General features: G+C 39.0%; 1 protein-coding gene across 21 annotated transcripts in view; it reads right to left on the bottom strand.

The window, feature by feature from the left end:
• dock7 (dedicator of cytokinesis 7) overlaps window positions 1-15278 on the bottom strand; it is a 60102-nt gene that overhangs the window by 43181 nt on the left and 1643 nt on the right. For 12 of the 21 annotated variants that reach the window (XM_069194188.1, XM_015355485.2, XM_015355486.2 and 9 more), the window contains exons 2-14: window positions 9748-9847; window positions 8712-8887; window positions 8033-8101; window positions 7101-7230; window positions 6542-6787; window positions 5829-5914; window positions 5681-5747; window positions 5199-5348; window positions 4106-4186; window positions 3531-3696; window positions 1871-2013; window positions 1289-1382; window positions 748-910 (exon numbers count right to left, since the gene is read on the bottom strand). In XM_069194188.1, coding sequence (XP_069050289.1) covers window positions 748-910; window positions 1289-1382; window positions 1871-2013; window positions 3531-3696; window positions 4106-4186; window positions 5199-5348; window positions 5681-5747; window positions 5829-5914; window positions 6542-6787; window positions 7101-7230; window positions 8033-8101; window positions 8712-8887; window positions 9748-9847 — 1671 coding nt within the window. The remainder of the gene's footprint in view (window positions 1-747; window positions 911-1288; window positions 1383-1870; window positions 2014-3530; window positions 3697-4105; window positions 4187-5198; window positions 5349-5680; window positions 5748-5828; window positions 5915-6541; window positions 6788-7100; window positions 7231-8032; window positions 8102-8711; window positions 8888-9747; window positions 9848-15278) is intronic. The other 9 variants (XM_015355490.2, XM_015355494.2, XM_069194189.1 and 6 more) reach the window with 1 other exon arrangement.

Raw genomic sequence — 15278 nt, 5'->3', positions numbered from 1 at the left:
AAAATAGAACCATCCCAAAACTGTCTGTACGTAGTCACCAATATCCTTCTTCTTGATGTAGGAATTAAATTTAGAAAATTATAAGAAGCTCTTCACGTGCACTAGAATTTAGTTGCCTTTTGCACTTTCAAAAACATGCTCTACACATTTTTTATCTTTTCAAATATGAATATGCACTAGAAACTAAAGTCTGTGAAAAACATATGCATACAATTACATCTTCAGAGACTGAAATACAATTATTTTCAAAGACTATAAGCAATTTCCAAGAAGCTGTTGACAAGCTTTTAGTTTTAGATAATTATAGGACTATCTCTGTTGGGGAACAGATTATTCTTTTTATCATCAAAGGCAAACATGACCTTAAAAAAGTTGGTTATGTACACAGATAAAAAGAACTGTGTCCCATCTTGTTAGGATAATTCAGCCTTGACTCAAAATAGCAGCACAAACTGCATTGTCAGCACTGAAGAGATGATTTGTGTCTTACCACAGTAAAGCAGTAAATTAGAAACTGCCCTTACTTTAAACAGGTAAGTAAATATATTGTTCTTCAATATTAAAAAAAGTATCAGCCATTCTTTCTGGCTTCTAACAGCTCAAGATCTGTTGTTTAATACTGTAAATCAATTTTTGAAATGCACAATGATTGCCACAGTGTGCCAAAGCTGTTTGTCCTCTCTCCCTTAGTAACCAAGATTAACAAAGGGTGATGTCTGCGTTAGTACAGAATAAAAGGGACAGTACCTGTATGTTGTGTTTGGTACATAAATGTCCTTTGCTGGAAACTCCAGTATTTCTCTAGTGGGCCGGACTCTGCTGTCTGGGTAGGGTTTGACCTGTAGCAGCTCTGGAGTCAGGCAGTAGTGTGGGTTTTCTGGGGCAGGCGAGATATCTATCTTCAACTGGGCTGTGAACACAGAAAATACATTAAACAAAGGAGCACAGACAAAACCCAAGAATGTTATTAAAGGGACCCACAATCATATAATTGGTATCTGTTCTCAAAAGGAGGGGTTAGCATTCTGTTTGAGCAACCTCAACTCTTCTTATTGTGCAACAGTGGGCCTTGCAAATGTGTAGCCAGGAAATAGATCTGTGAGGTAGAGTTCACTCTTCTCAGAATCACTAGCTCTACAAATCAGACAGAATTTGATACATGTTTGTAACCTCTGCGCATGAATTGTCTTCTTTCAAAAGCGGAAATACAACACAAGGCACTACAAAGCCATTAAATAAAGGAGACTGTTTTCCTTGCTTAATATTCTTTTGTTTTGTGCAATTGTACCTGTGATTGGTCTCAGTCTCCTTAGAACTGAAGAAGGCCTCCTCATGTCTGCAAGGAATTTGTACAGATCCTCATCACTCAGCCGGTCTCCCTCCTACCAAAATCCAAAAGATATACAATACAGAGCACTTCTGTATCTCTTCTGTGTTTCAGATTTGACCTCAGAACATGAAGGTACTAATGACACAAACCCATTCATTCCATCTAGCCCATTTTATTGTTAGTAGCTAACTTACAATCTTATACTTATTTAAAGATGTTATTCAGAGATCCTTAAATAGCATTTGATATCCTTAAACTTAAAACAATACTTTGTAAACAACTAAGATGTACCTATGGTTAAAGACTCACTCTCTGGATTTTGACTCTATGATGCATCAAAGGCTCACTGGACAGTTCTATACTTGATCACTGAAATTGATTTAACATTTTGGGTTTCAGGAAGTACTACAAAGTACTAAATTAATAACATTCCGATCTTCTGGCTGATGCAAAAATGCACGTCTTCCTGAAAAGGTTGGAAATATTTCAGTCCTGTTCACACACTCGTTTTTTTTTTGTTAGCCTGGGAACCCAGCTCACCTGTTTGAAGAAGTTGGTGACAGTAAGTGTGGCAGGGCGGAAACTCGTCAGGTTGCAAGACTCGTCTCCACTGGTTGTCCTCTCGAGAGATCGGCGGCCCACAATGCTCGAGTTCCTCCTTTCTGACCAGGAGCCTTTGCGCTCTTCACCATGGCAACAAGCACAGCGTTGTACCGCCGCAGCAAACAAATGCAACCAAAAACAAAATCAGCATGTCATGTGTTAGAATTTTATTTTAAAATATTGGTATGAAGTGTCTTTAAGAATCTAGATACAATGGGTTGCTTTAAGTGGAGTGTCCAGAAAAGCGCTATATAAGTATAAGCAATTATTATTATGATGATCACAGGAGGTCTCTCATCCAGGTACTGACCAGGCTCACACCTGCTTAGCTTCAGTGGGCTTCCAGTTGTGAGTGGCAGGGTGACATGGCTCATGTCAACATTTCCAGCTTCAAAGCAAGGGGATGTTTGCCGTGATGTAGTGGTCCCAGATTCAGTGATCAAAGCAATCGTAAAGTTTACCTTAGTTAATCAAGTTCTGGGTAAATGATTGAATGTCCAACGTTGATTAACAGTCCAGAAAGACATCATAAAGGGGCAGAGTGAAGGGGAGACGAGACAAGAAAGACGAGAGTTTCCTGTTCCACATCACCCACAAAGACCAGATTTAAGCTTAGTATTTGAACCCTGTTAAGAGAGCTTGCTATTTTACGTTTCTTAGAGATCTCAAATTTCCTGTGGAAAGAATCCCTAGGTTAAAAATGGCCTCTCCTGGTTAGTGGGTGCATTTTTATGATAGAGAGATAGATTCCCGTTTATTTTGTGGCATCCGGTTTACAGAGAGAGATTGATCTGTAGGATGTATTCTGTTTAGTTTAAAAGGCAGCTTATCTCTTTATTTTGTCACTGTAGGCATTATTTAAGAATTGAGTACTTGTTTTTCTGGGTGGTTAGGATAAAGACCTCTGGGATGCTTTATTTGTATATTTGTAAATAAGAATTACTTGTGTGTTGTATGTTTCTGTTCTGCATATTTTAGTGTCAGTATTGCCACTATTAAGACATATTTGTTTAACCCAACATTACTCTTGTCACATAAGCTCTGCCAGAGAACAGAAAACTAATGTGCCTCTAAGTAAACCAACCATTCGGGTATATTCTTAGCAAAATATTTACAAGTTGGGGGTTATGATGTTACTTATTGATGTATCCACTTTGTCAGTTCCTTTGCTTTTCTCTATTTTTGTAATCCTCTATTTGTAACAATATTTTATATACAAATATAGTATATCCATATATATTCAAAATACAAAAACATTGTAGATTGTTTTAGAATTCATAATGTTGAGTGTAACAAAGAATCAAGTTGGCAAATTAACATTTCAGCCACAATGACCTTCAACAAAAACTGCTGGGGCAGAATGTTTTTCACGTTCTGCTTCTCTGTGGCAATACAAGCATGAAGATTTAATACATTATATTTCACAACGCTGTAACTCCTTTTGCATGTAATTAGATAGAGGGGTTTGGAAATTTGTCTCAGGAGAATACATACTTTGAAAAAAGCTGCTATACAGCATTCAAGCTGGGATTGCGTTTTACTAAAGAAATATTAATTAGGCATGAATTTAGTTCATATTCCTGACAACGTCGCTTACCCGGCATTCCAATTTCCAGGTCAGTGGTGTCCCTCTCCAAGCTACCAGCACTGTTCACAATGTTCATCAGGTGGATCGCTGTCCAGGCAAAGGGCATCCGATATCTCCCCAGCCTCTGACAAAACTGTTCCGACTGGCTTCGCAACTTCTCCAGCTTCTCCTTGTTCTGCATGATATAAAGCAGGAAAAAAAAACTTCTTTAAGCAACCAAGATAGAGGTTAATTCAATTTGGTGGATGGATAAAACACAATCTTCAGCTTTTTTTTAAATACATAGAAAATAAACAATGGAGCCCTACACACCTGAAGAGAATGCACTTCAAAAATAAAAATTGTAAGAAGTAAAAACACAAGTTACAAACAAGAGCCGTTGTTAAGAGCTTATTTATCCATTTGTTTTCTGAACGATGCCTGGGTATCAGCTACAACAGTCAGGGAGGGTAACCTGATTCACAAGGCCCCAATCAAATCCTTTGTCCAAATAAGTGCCACCTATTAATAATTCTATTATTTTTATAACCTGTAAAAAAAGTCTTATCAACATCTGGTAAGAAGTGATTGTAAATATTCCTTACTTTGGCTGTATCAGACTCTTTGAAGACCATGTATGGCTCAGCACATTCTCCAATATCACCCTGCTGCAATACTTTCTCCAGCTGTCAAAACACAAGAAATGGGACTTTGTATCAGAGAAAATAAAAGAACTTGACAGGAAAGAAATGCAAAAAAAAAACCCAATAAAAATGAAGAATATATATTGTTAGAAAAAAGAAACGCAACATTTTCTGGAATGAGAATACTCTAGTTATAGCTTATGTACTTTCACAAAAAGTTGTCAATTTGTTTTAAGCTCTCAGACCAGCAATACAGCTTGTGCAGTGAGGCATTGCAACTTGCCAATCACATGGAAGCTCGTTAGGTGCACATTTACCCAACAAGGTCCAGGTGGAACAATGCCTGATCATGTCACCTTTAAAAAGGCCTTAATTCAAAGCTTAGGTCACTGCAAGAAAAAGGCCATAAGTAGTCAGTTTTCTGTGCATTCCATAATGCCTTGAATGTCACCAGAAGCAAGGAAGAGGACCATTGGCATGCTGCAGGCAGGCATGTCATGTGCAAGTGTTCCCAGACACTATGGAGTAACCCACTCCACTGTGTCCTGGCTGCAGAGAAGGTTTCAGCAGACCAGTAGGTCTGATGACCGTCCAAGATCCAGCCACCCTCAAGTGACCACATCTGAGCAGACCCGTACTGCTGCTGAAACTGCCAATAGACACAATGCCCGCATTAGTGACAGGAGAGTGAGGCTCCATGCTGCTGGCCTTAGAGCAAGGCTAGCTGTCAAGAGGCCCTCTGCTCACACCTCCTAGCATCACACTTGACTGGCTTGGGCCAGACAGAGGCTGCGATGGACTTGTCAGCAGTGGCATCAGGTCCTCTTCACCGATGAGTCACTCTTCAGCCTGTACCACACAGACGGGAGGGCCAGATTGTGGAGGAGGAGGTGTTGCGTTTCTTTTTTCCATGAATATATAATTACGGTATACTAAAGAAAAGAGGGTTTTAATGATTTCAGATAGAGAACGGTGATGGCAAAAATAACTGCGGCTGATGAGACTGGAGGCATGTCAAACTCTTAAAATGAAAATACAAAAAAAGGTGTCCCACCTTTATGACCAGGAAGACGTCTTGTGAGGGGTAGGTAATGGAGAAGATGGCGGAACGGGCGAGAGTGGAGATGGCGGCAGTCTGAATGTGAGGCCGGAGCATCGATTTCATTTGCTCAGAATTTAGGTCAAAAAAAAAGTTTTCGGAAATCTTGAGAAAAAAACACAAATATAAAGCGAGAAGAAACAAATGTACTGTTAAGACACAGAAATGTCTAAAAGTGTTTAATCACATAATAATTCTATGTAAGCACAAGTTAAACATTTCTCTTTCCAACATTACAAAGCGTAAGACTACCCTCTAGAGGAAGCTAACAATATTCTAGTAAGGGTAGTGCCAGGGAAATGACTTCTTATATCTGTACTCGAATTACAATTCGAGAAACCATGTCCACAGTGTTAACTTGTAAATTACAAAAAATAAAGGTAATACTGAATTAAACTATTTCTTCTGCACAGAGAGCATTTTAAGCAAAAGCCTACCTTCTTTTTCTCCTTCACATCATAAAGGGCCAAACTTGCGAAAATGGGCTCAATTTCAATTTCAAACCTTTAATCAAAAGGCACAATCAGTCAAATATTTCAGTTCGCTCATGACCTAAAACAAAATTTTAAAATGTGCCATACTTACTTCAGCGATAAGCACTTAACAAGCAGCCTCTGGCCAAAGTGTTCTTTAGGGACATCAGGCACACAGTGTCGTTCAATGGGCTCTTCCTGATGGAAGATTTAAGGATAAAAATTTCACTTCATAATAAATGTATTTTGAAAAATAACCAATATGCAAACATTTCAAGCATGACTCAAACCCTTAAAAATATGATCCGCATCAAAAAGGATCAATCTGTATTAGTGCATTAGTGCATGTATTAGCTGTATATATGATTAAGAAACAATGAAGAATACACACAAATTTTTAGCATTTGTGGGGAGAAGTTGGTTTTAACATGGGTTTTTTAAATTTTCTAGAAAAAAAAAACATTTTCTGAGCAACCTAAAGATTATTATTTTAATAATGGAACATTTAGATACACAAATGCTTCAACCCAAGTTATAATACCAATCATATGAGTTAATACTAAGATACACCTGAGACTAATTACCAAGACATAGAAAATGTTTTAATCGTGGATGTTCCACGGCAAAAAAAAACGTTAGTACTTGAGATATTTTTGTGCATCAGGAGAAGAAGCTTTATTTTACCCTGCAATGAGGGATCACAAGTTGCGGCGCGCTAACTGTGACTGGGGTCATCCTGTCTGGCCTAGCCTTTAATCTTCAGGGCCGGTAATTTGGCCGATGCCGGCAATAAGATAAGGTTCATTTTTCTTCTGGAGACAATACCTCATCCAGAGCAGGGTGAAGGGCAAATAGCTCCCGGTGCCTGCTTGATTTCCTGGTCTCCTCGTTCTGCCGATCGATCTCCTCATTCGGGGCCCTGTCCAGCAGGTTGGGCAGCAGTGCGTCAGGGAGGGAGTTCTTCAGGTCAAAGATACTGCAGGCCCAGCTCCCACGCGGCGTGTCATCGATAGACAGGGACCTTCTCTTAAGGTCGTCCTGCAAACATGAAGTTTTGATCTTGAAATAAATCTTAAAATAAAAGAAAGAAGAAAAAAGTAAAGCCAGATGTTCTCCGTGCTGCTGCCGCAGTGGCTTTCGTGAAAACTAAAAAGGGCGAGTGAAGGGAAGTATTAATGCCTCTGCACTGAGACTGACACTTGCTGCTATCGAAACATAAGTGGCCCAACTCCAGAGTCAGATTTAAAATATGAAAACTTAAGTGTACGCTGGAAGAATAAAACGTTTAAAGTAATGCATCCAAGGACCTGATAAAACATTTACCAGCTCAGCAAAAGCCTCATGTGCAGAAGTCTCATTGTGGAGGCAAAGATACCTCAGTTACCTGATCGTCTTGGTAGCTGCTGTTATCGGGCATTTCATCAGATTCAAAGACCTGTTTTGGGAGCCCCTTCTGCCGCTCCTTTTGTTTGTCAAGAGTATTAGGGTTGAATCCTGTCCCTAGTTTATGGTATCTAGATAAAGAAAGCAAAGACCAGCATGATTCTGTTTTAGTTGGGTTGAAATGTCAGAGATCTACAATATGAAGTCATTAGCGTACAAAACAGCAGAAAGTTCAGCACCTACTGCATACTATGAGGTATGAAATGCATTTCTTTTACATATCTGCTGTACTTTTAACTATTAAAACCACACAAAGATTTTCTGTCTTAAATCTCTGTAAATAAACACAGGATCACTCATTGCTGGTGACACTCAGGCAATATTCTTTTTGAGAAAAGTTTCACTGACAAGCAGCAAGGAACCATGTCATAAAGTCTCCTTGTGAAAGAAATGCAGAGTGCCTTATGTGCAGAAGGTACACTTATAAGCCTGCTTATCAAGTGAAGCAAAAAATAGCTGTTCTGTGATTTGGATTGAGATGACACAAGTTAATCAGCCACAAACACTTGAGTTAAAGAGTTCTAATTTAACTCAAATTAACTGGTTCTTTCTGTACTGTGTATTCATAGTTCTTTCCGTGGAAGTTCAGGTTTCTAACTGCATAGGCAACAAAGTATTGAGGCTAGAGCAGCACGACAAGGCCTGAACCAGCCTTTTATTTGAGTGTGTAAAAAGATCAAGCTTGTCAAACCTCTTCTACCTCTCACACAAAGGCCAAAAAGCACACCTGATACACTCAAACTCTTGGGATAAACCAACATATAATAGGAAAAGAAAAGAAATTCTTTCAAATAAGTACATGGTTACACCCATATACAGTATACATAAAGCTGATGCTAAAAGAACAAGACGTCTAACACGAAAACTGCTTACTTTCGATTTACAATCGCCCAGTCTTCAGTGTAGGATCTGGTGCAGTCTCTGACATGAGGATCATTATCACTGGAAAGGTACAGAAAACATTACTGATGCTTACCACCGTATTTGTCATCTATTAAAAGCTGAGGAGCAGAACAGGCTGAGATACTTGACTATAACCTGCTGTCACTGCTAAAGGTTCTTTAGAGCTGAAGAGCTGAAGTTCATCAAATTTAACATGGCAAAAAAGACAATGTAGACTCAAATTAACTCAATATGTTTTTCCATCTGTCAGTTACAACTCCAGTAGTGGTTGGCAGAGTCACTGGGAAAGCTAAGAGTCTTTGGCAAACAGAAAGACTTTAGTATCAGTAGTGCCGCGGATGTTACTGAAATTCTGATTAAACATTTTAATCACTGTGAGGAACGAGAGACTGGCTGTAGTTCCTGGGCTTAAGGACTGCGGACCCTGTTATTCCTGTTACTTGAGAAGACCGGAGCTCTGCTTAACTAAGGTAAAATGTCTCTGTCTGGGACCTGAGATCTGGTGCAGAGAAGAAAGTGAGGTGAAATTATGAGAAACAGGAGGGACATAATATAGTATACAGTATCTAGGCCCAGTTCTGAATTTCCTTCTTTCATCCTGTTTACAGCATCTTCTGTGTTCTCTTGTTTTATAAGAAGCCCCTCTCACCCCTCTTCCGGCACAGCCTGTACTAGTGTGCGACACTCTCGGGGGGTGTAGATCACTTCAATGTCATCAGGTGGGAACTCTATGAGGTCCCTCAGGGGGCCTGATTCAACAACAGGAGGATGAGTGTGCAGATATTCTTCAAAATCCACCGGGTCCACAGCTTCTGTGAGTGGAACCTGCAAACAGAAAAAGGGACCTGAGACAAGGCAATGTAAAATACCTGCAAGTAGCTCAATTATAAGCTAATACTATTACTGTATTTAGAAAAACAATGAAAGTACACACTTGAACAACAGTAACTTAACAGACAAAAATCATTTCATTTAGCATAGACAGTGGCCCAAACCATTTCACACCTAAAAGAGAGCATAATCTCACAGGTTAAGTACAGAGCTTCACACTGTACAGCCACTGTTACAAACAAATGTAACTGTGTTTATGATTTATAAATTAAAACTTCTGAAGTAAGCAAATGCATTTGAATTATGGGCACAGCTACAAATAAGACCCACTAACAAGTGGTGGGTGTTTCTTATCGCTTCAGCAAAGGCTTTGATGCACAGAACCAACGAGAGAGAAGCCAAACAGCAAGTTCAGACTTAATCACAACATCCTTCAATCGAAAATGAAACCGGACTAAACCGGAACAATCAATAACAAGAAATATCGGCCCTGTTTCTGTGGTTACCATAAACATGCCGAAGAGGGAAGTACCAGGAAAACCAAGTTGTAGCCAGAAATAGCAAGCTGTAGTCAAGTGAAATAAATATTTGAACAATTGAAACTATCAGAAAAATACATGTCAAGAGGGAAAAACAACTGTCATATGATAAAAGAGACACAGCTTGATTTTTCTAAACAAGTACACTGCTGAAAATACAAAAATTTAACATTAACAAAATGTCTTCATTTCTCCTTACTAATTAAAAGAATATATTATATTCATATTTTTTCAAAGCACAGACAGAAATGACTATCCTATCAGCAGCTAGACATGGTCTCCTGTGGTTTTTGCTGATGTCTTCTGTTTACTTACTGTGTTACTGGAAGTGTTGGCACCAACATTTAAGTTTTTCAGGAGCTGTGGGGATCCCCCATAGCCGGCAATCTGTTTCCTCACCTCAGCTGCTACAGTCCTGAAAAACACAAAAGCTTTTCACAGACACACGTCAACCTGCACGGAAAATGCTCTCCCAGTATGTTTCTGGAAAAGAACCCACAAACCAACATGGATGGGAGCTCAGGACTAAACGTCTGGTCAGAAACAGATGACAGAGATGAGATGCAATTCATGTTTCCAACCAGAAAAAAATCTAATCTTCAGCCAAGTTTACAGTATTTCTTATCTAGTTTTGGGGAAAAAAATCTGGACAAAATCCATATAGCATGGAGATTACACTGTTCGACACTTTGTCAGGATTAAGACAAGCATTCAATTCAAGATTATCTTCTATATGAAGTAATGCAAATGATCGATTTAATTATTGGAAGAACAGCAGATAGCAAATTATTTACAGGTATTTAAAAGAAGAAATATCATATTTGAAATAAAGAATGTTAATGGTATTGAAGACAAAGGAAAAGGATAGAGAAAAGAAACTTCATGTCCAGCATCAGTTTAATTAACTTAATACAGGAAGTTTTGTGTGTGTGAAAATACTTGTAATGGAATCTGGATTGCCTCACGGTTCAGGTAAGGACCTTTTGTGTTTCATCTAACAAGGCTGTACATTAGACTTGAAAGCAGAAAACAAATAAAAGCTTGTGCACCTCATAAAAAAGGGCTTTGGTAAGCATTTGAAGAATCTTTCTGAATTACTGTGGCCCATAAATGGGTCTGCACTGCTACCTTGAAAAAAGAAAAAGCTAGCAGACCAACGTAAATATGAAGAAAGCACCTACTAAGGTAAAATCACGTCATCTGTCAAAGAGGAGACTATTTTTAGATAGAGGCTTTTTAAAAATGTGAAATTTCAAGAATATCAGATCATCTCAAGAACACAGTTTACAGCACCCCTGAAACATTTAATTAACAGCAGGAGCCCAAAACTGCAGATCTCTCTGCTGAACCCTTTAAGCTAATACCATTGTGAAATTATCACTGTAAATCCATCGAGTTAGAAATCCCACACACTGCATTCAAGACTGCAGGATAAACATGCTTCTTGTTTGCTATTGCTCATTAATGACAGGGTGTCATTTTCCTTTAAGAACATATGTTTGTTTCTCTCATTTTACACATTTATGTAAAAAACAACCTCTGATAATGTGATATAATGTGAGAAGTGCCAATAGTAACATTTTCTCTTTCATTTTGGTTCTGGGCTTAAACACATCAATATGAAAATGCTGTGTTCACTTAGTTTTCGCATTAACTGAGAACTACCTATTTTTTTGGGGGGTGCATATTGCAGGAGCTCCACTTATCAAAACAACTCAACTTGCTGATGTTTCATGAAAAGCTGTGTCTAAGGTGATGTCACCAAGTCTGACTGAAAGATATCAGCAAAGGGCAAATTTGGTATCCACGCATTCATTCTAAGTGCAAGGCAAAACAGAAGAGCAACTGTATAACAACTGATCATAGACTTCAAACTAGGGAGTGAGTTTCATATGAAAAACAGTTCACAAAGCCAAGCACCACAGTCACATTGCTGTGCACAAAGCTCTCATCACACCTGGCAATGCACACTGGCAAGTCCAGTGGTGCGAAACAGCACCGACGATGGACTACTGAATAGTGAAGAAATGGGATGTGGTCAGTTCCAACACTAAGTGAAGGTTTGGATGGTTCCGGAATGTTGCAGGGGGAGCATCGCATGGGTTGCATTTTATTGTGATAATCTTTACCCCATGTTGCAGTATTTCGTTCCTGTTGGGAGGAGTGTCTTCCAGACTGACAATGCCACCACCAAAGAATAATCATTGGTTACCCAATGGTTTGACGGGCGTGACACTGATGTTATACATATGTCATGGCCCTCTCAGTCACATGATATTAACCCAATTCATGGGATATTCTGGAATGAAATCTGAGACGATGTTTTCCACTTTCATCCATCAAGCACGAGCTGATTGATAGCACACACCCCCCTGCAGAATTCCAGACAGTGGCAAGCTCGTTACGGCGCATAAAGGCAATATTTGTTGGCCAAACACCCCAAAAAGTGACCTTGGGGTTTCCATTTCTGGTTCACCACGTATACTTTTAAGTAAAAAAATACTGGTGGCTTTATTTTCTGGAATTCGTGTGAAATAATCCTTTCACTTCCCTGCCTTTTGGCTAAAACCAAAGGTCTTTAAAATTAAGAAAACCTGTATCCACATTAACACAAAGCAAACGGGTTGCTCATGTAGGAATTGTAGGCACATATTCCTTAAACTTAAGTAATATTGACCTTTTTCCATTTTCTAAACGCTTCTTCCAATTCCTCCAAATCTCAGCAAGCAACGGGCACAAGCCAGGGTACGCACTGGATGGGACACCAGTCCATCACAGGTCACAATCCAAAACACTTGCTCATTTAGAAATTGTAGCCACATTCTATAACTTTTTGTAATTCTGACAATGTAATTAATTTAGACTTACCAATTATTTGTGTTGTACCCATCTGATTTATCATTGCCTACTGTGCGTTTTCACATCTTGGATTTCAGCTACGAGCCCCGTGACTATAAAGAGGAGAACGAAGGAGTGACGGCAGACTCCTGCAACCTGCCCACTTGAGGCCACTTGTCTTTTAACACATGAAGATGAAACTGTCCATTACGGGAGATTCAGTATTGACTGAAGCAAGCACATACGATCGTGTGAAAAAGAAAGCACACCCTCTTTCAATTCTATGGTTTTATATATCAGGACATAACAAAAATCATCTGGTCCTTACCAGGTCCTAAAATTAGGTAAATCTAACCTCAGGTGACAACACATGACAGATTCCACATTATCATTATTTATTTAACAAAAAATAAACCAACATGCAGAAGCCATGTGTGAAAAACAAAGTACACCCCATGATTCAGTAGCGTGTAGAACCACCTTTAGCAGCAATAACATGAAGTAATTGTTTTCTGTATGACTTTATCAGTCTCTCACATCCTTCTGGAGGAATTTTGGCTCACTCTTCTTTACAATATTGCTTCAGTTCATTGATGTTTGAGGGCATTCATTTTTATGCACAGCTTTGACTTGGCCATTCCAACACCTTGATTCTTTTCTGTTTCAGCCATTCAGTTGTAGATCTGCTGCTGTGCTTGGGATCGTTCTCCAGTTGCATGACCCAATTTCGGGCCGAGCTTTAGCTGTTGAACAGATGGCCTCAGGTTTGTCTCTAGAATACTTTGGTATAAAGAGGAGTTCATGATTGACTCAATAACTGCAAGGTGCCCAGGTCCTGTGGCTGCAAAACAAGCCCAGATCATCACCCCTCTACCACCATGCTTGACGGTTGGTATGATGTGCTTGTGGTGATCCGATTTGTTTGGTTTTCGCCAAATATGGCGTTGTGCATGATGACCAAACATCTCCACTTTGGTCTCGTCTGTCCAAAGGACACTGTTCCAGAAATCTTGTGGTTTGTTCAGATGCAACTTTGCAAACCTAAGCTGAGAGAAGGGGCTTTCTCCTAGCTACTCTTCCATGAAACCATTGTTCAGTCTTTTTCTGATCGTACTGTCATGAACTTTAACATTTAACAGATTAACTGAAGCCTGTAGATCCCTAGATATAGCTCTTGGGTTCTTTGCAATTTCTCTGAGCATTATAAGATCTGACCTTGGGGTGAATTTGCTGGGACACCCACTCCTGGGAAGATTGGTAACTGTCTTGAATGTTCTCCATTTGTAAATAATGGAAATTTGTTTGGAAATGGCCTTATAACCCTTCCCAGATTGATGAGCAGCAACAATTGCTTCTCTTGAGTTCATTGCTGATGTCTTTTCTTCTTGACATGGTGTTAACACACACCTGAATGTTCCAGAACACCAAACTGCCAAAAGTTCTGCATTTATAGAGGTGGTCACACTTCCTGATGATCAACTAATCAAGTGCATTTGATTAGCAGCACCTGGCTGCTAATTACCTTCTTAATTCCTATGGAAGCAGTACTTAATTATTCCCACATGGTTTACTTTTTGTGTTCTAAATAATGACATAGAGAAATCTGTTATGTGTCATCTGTTATCTGAGGCAAGATTTGTCTAATTATAAAAGTTGGTGAGGACCAGACGACTTATTTATGCCCTGAAGTGTAAAACCATTGAACTGAAAGAGGGTGTACTTTCTTTTTCACATGAATGTAGCCCCAAATATGACTTGGCACCACTTGGTCAGTTGAACGAGTTAGCTACTGACATAAACCCAGCTCAAATCCGTGAACTTCAGCCTGTGCTCAGGCCAGAGACTTTGCCCATACAACAAAGCAGGAGACCCATAATATTTCATCTGTATCGCAAGTTTAAAAATAACGAAGAGCACATTACAATTCTCACTTGCACACATGACTGATTTAATTTGGTGAACATGTAGCGATCAATCCAGAGTAGTCAGTGCATGTGGTTTTTTCCCGTTCTTTAATAGCAGAGACAACTTTCGTGAAGATGCCAGAATCAACCATTATGTCTTTGTTGTGGTGCCTTTGCAAGCTCGGAGGTCTAAACCCACCCACACCCAAGTCTGGGCCCCTTACACAGATGAAATTTATCTTAGGGATCATACAACTATATTCACTGCTGAATCACCCGATTGACTTGAAATGTGTGCTTGAGATTTTTTTTTTCTTGATACCAAAACAAACACCCTGTAAGTTCTTTATAGAAGATATCATGGAATGATACAATATAAAACCTGAAAAAAAAGAAATTTACCAACTTCAGTTTCCCAAGGAACATTATGTTACGCCTTACAGCACAGCAACACAATGTCAACTGTAAGACAAACAATGGCTCTCAGTATCCTTCATATTTATGGAAATAAGATGATTCAGTCACTGTTTTTAATCTTTTGATGCCCTTCAACATCATATTTAAATACGCTGGTTGTTTCCCTTGGCAACAAGAAATTTAGAAAGGAAAAGTCTTAATCCATTTTGATTGTCTGACACCTCAAAATCAACATCTGAAAATACACATCAGCAGGGATGTTCACAATAAGACTGCAGAAAAGAAAATCAGTGAAGCAGCAAAGAGCCTTAACTCATATTAACATGTTTATTTTCTCTCACGCAGTCTATTATTCCTTTAACATGCATTTATTTATTTTAAATTGTAATGTGTAGATGATAACTCCACATGACCCAAGCATTCAAGATCCAATATAATTATAACTTGTGGCCCGGTGTGTGTTACAGTACCAACAAAAAAAATCTAACAAAATGCCCAACAAATCTGTTGTGCATTTCACATTCTCTTAATTTGGAAACAGGTATTAAAAACTGACACTAAAAGGCATATTCTAAAGCAGAATATGATTAAAAAGCAGTGAAAGACAACCTTACATTTGACCTCAACATGGCTAAAAAGAAATCCTTGTCTTGAAGAGTGTATTCATTAATCAACTAACACAAGAGT

The sequence above is a fragment of the Lepisosteus oculatus genome, chromosome 9 (assembly GCF_040954835.1).
Source record: "Lepisosteus oculatus isolate fLepOcu1 chromosome 9, fLepOcu1.hap2, whole genome shotgun sequence".
Lineage (NCBI taxonomy): Eukaryota > Metazoa > Chordata > Actinopteri > Semionotiformes > Lepisosteidae > Lepisosteus > Lepisosteus oculatus.
Note: the sequence above shows the minus strand (reverse complement) of the source record. Positions and strands in the feature narration are given on the sequence as shown.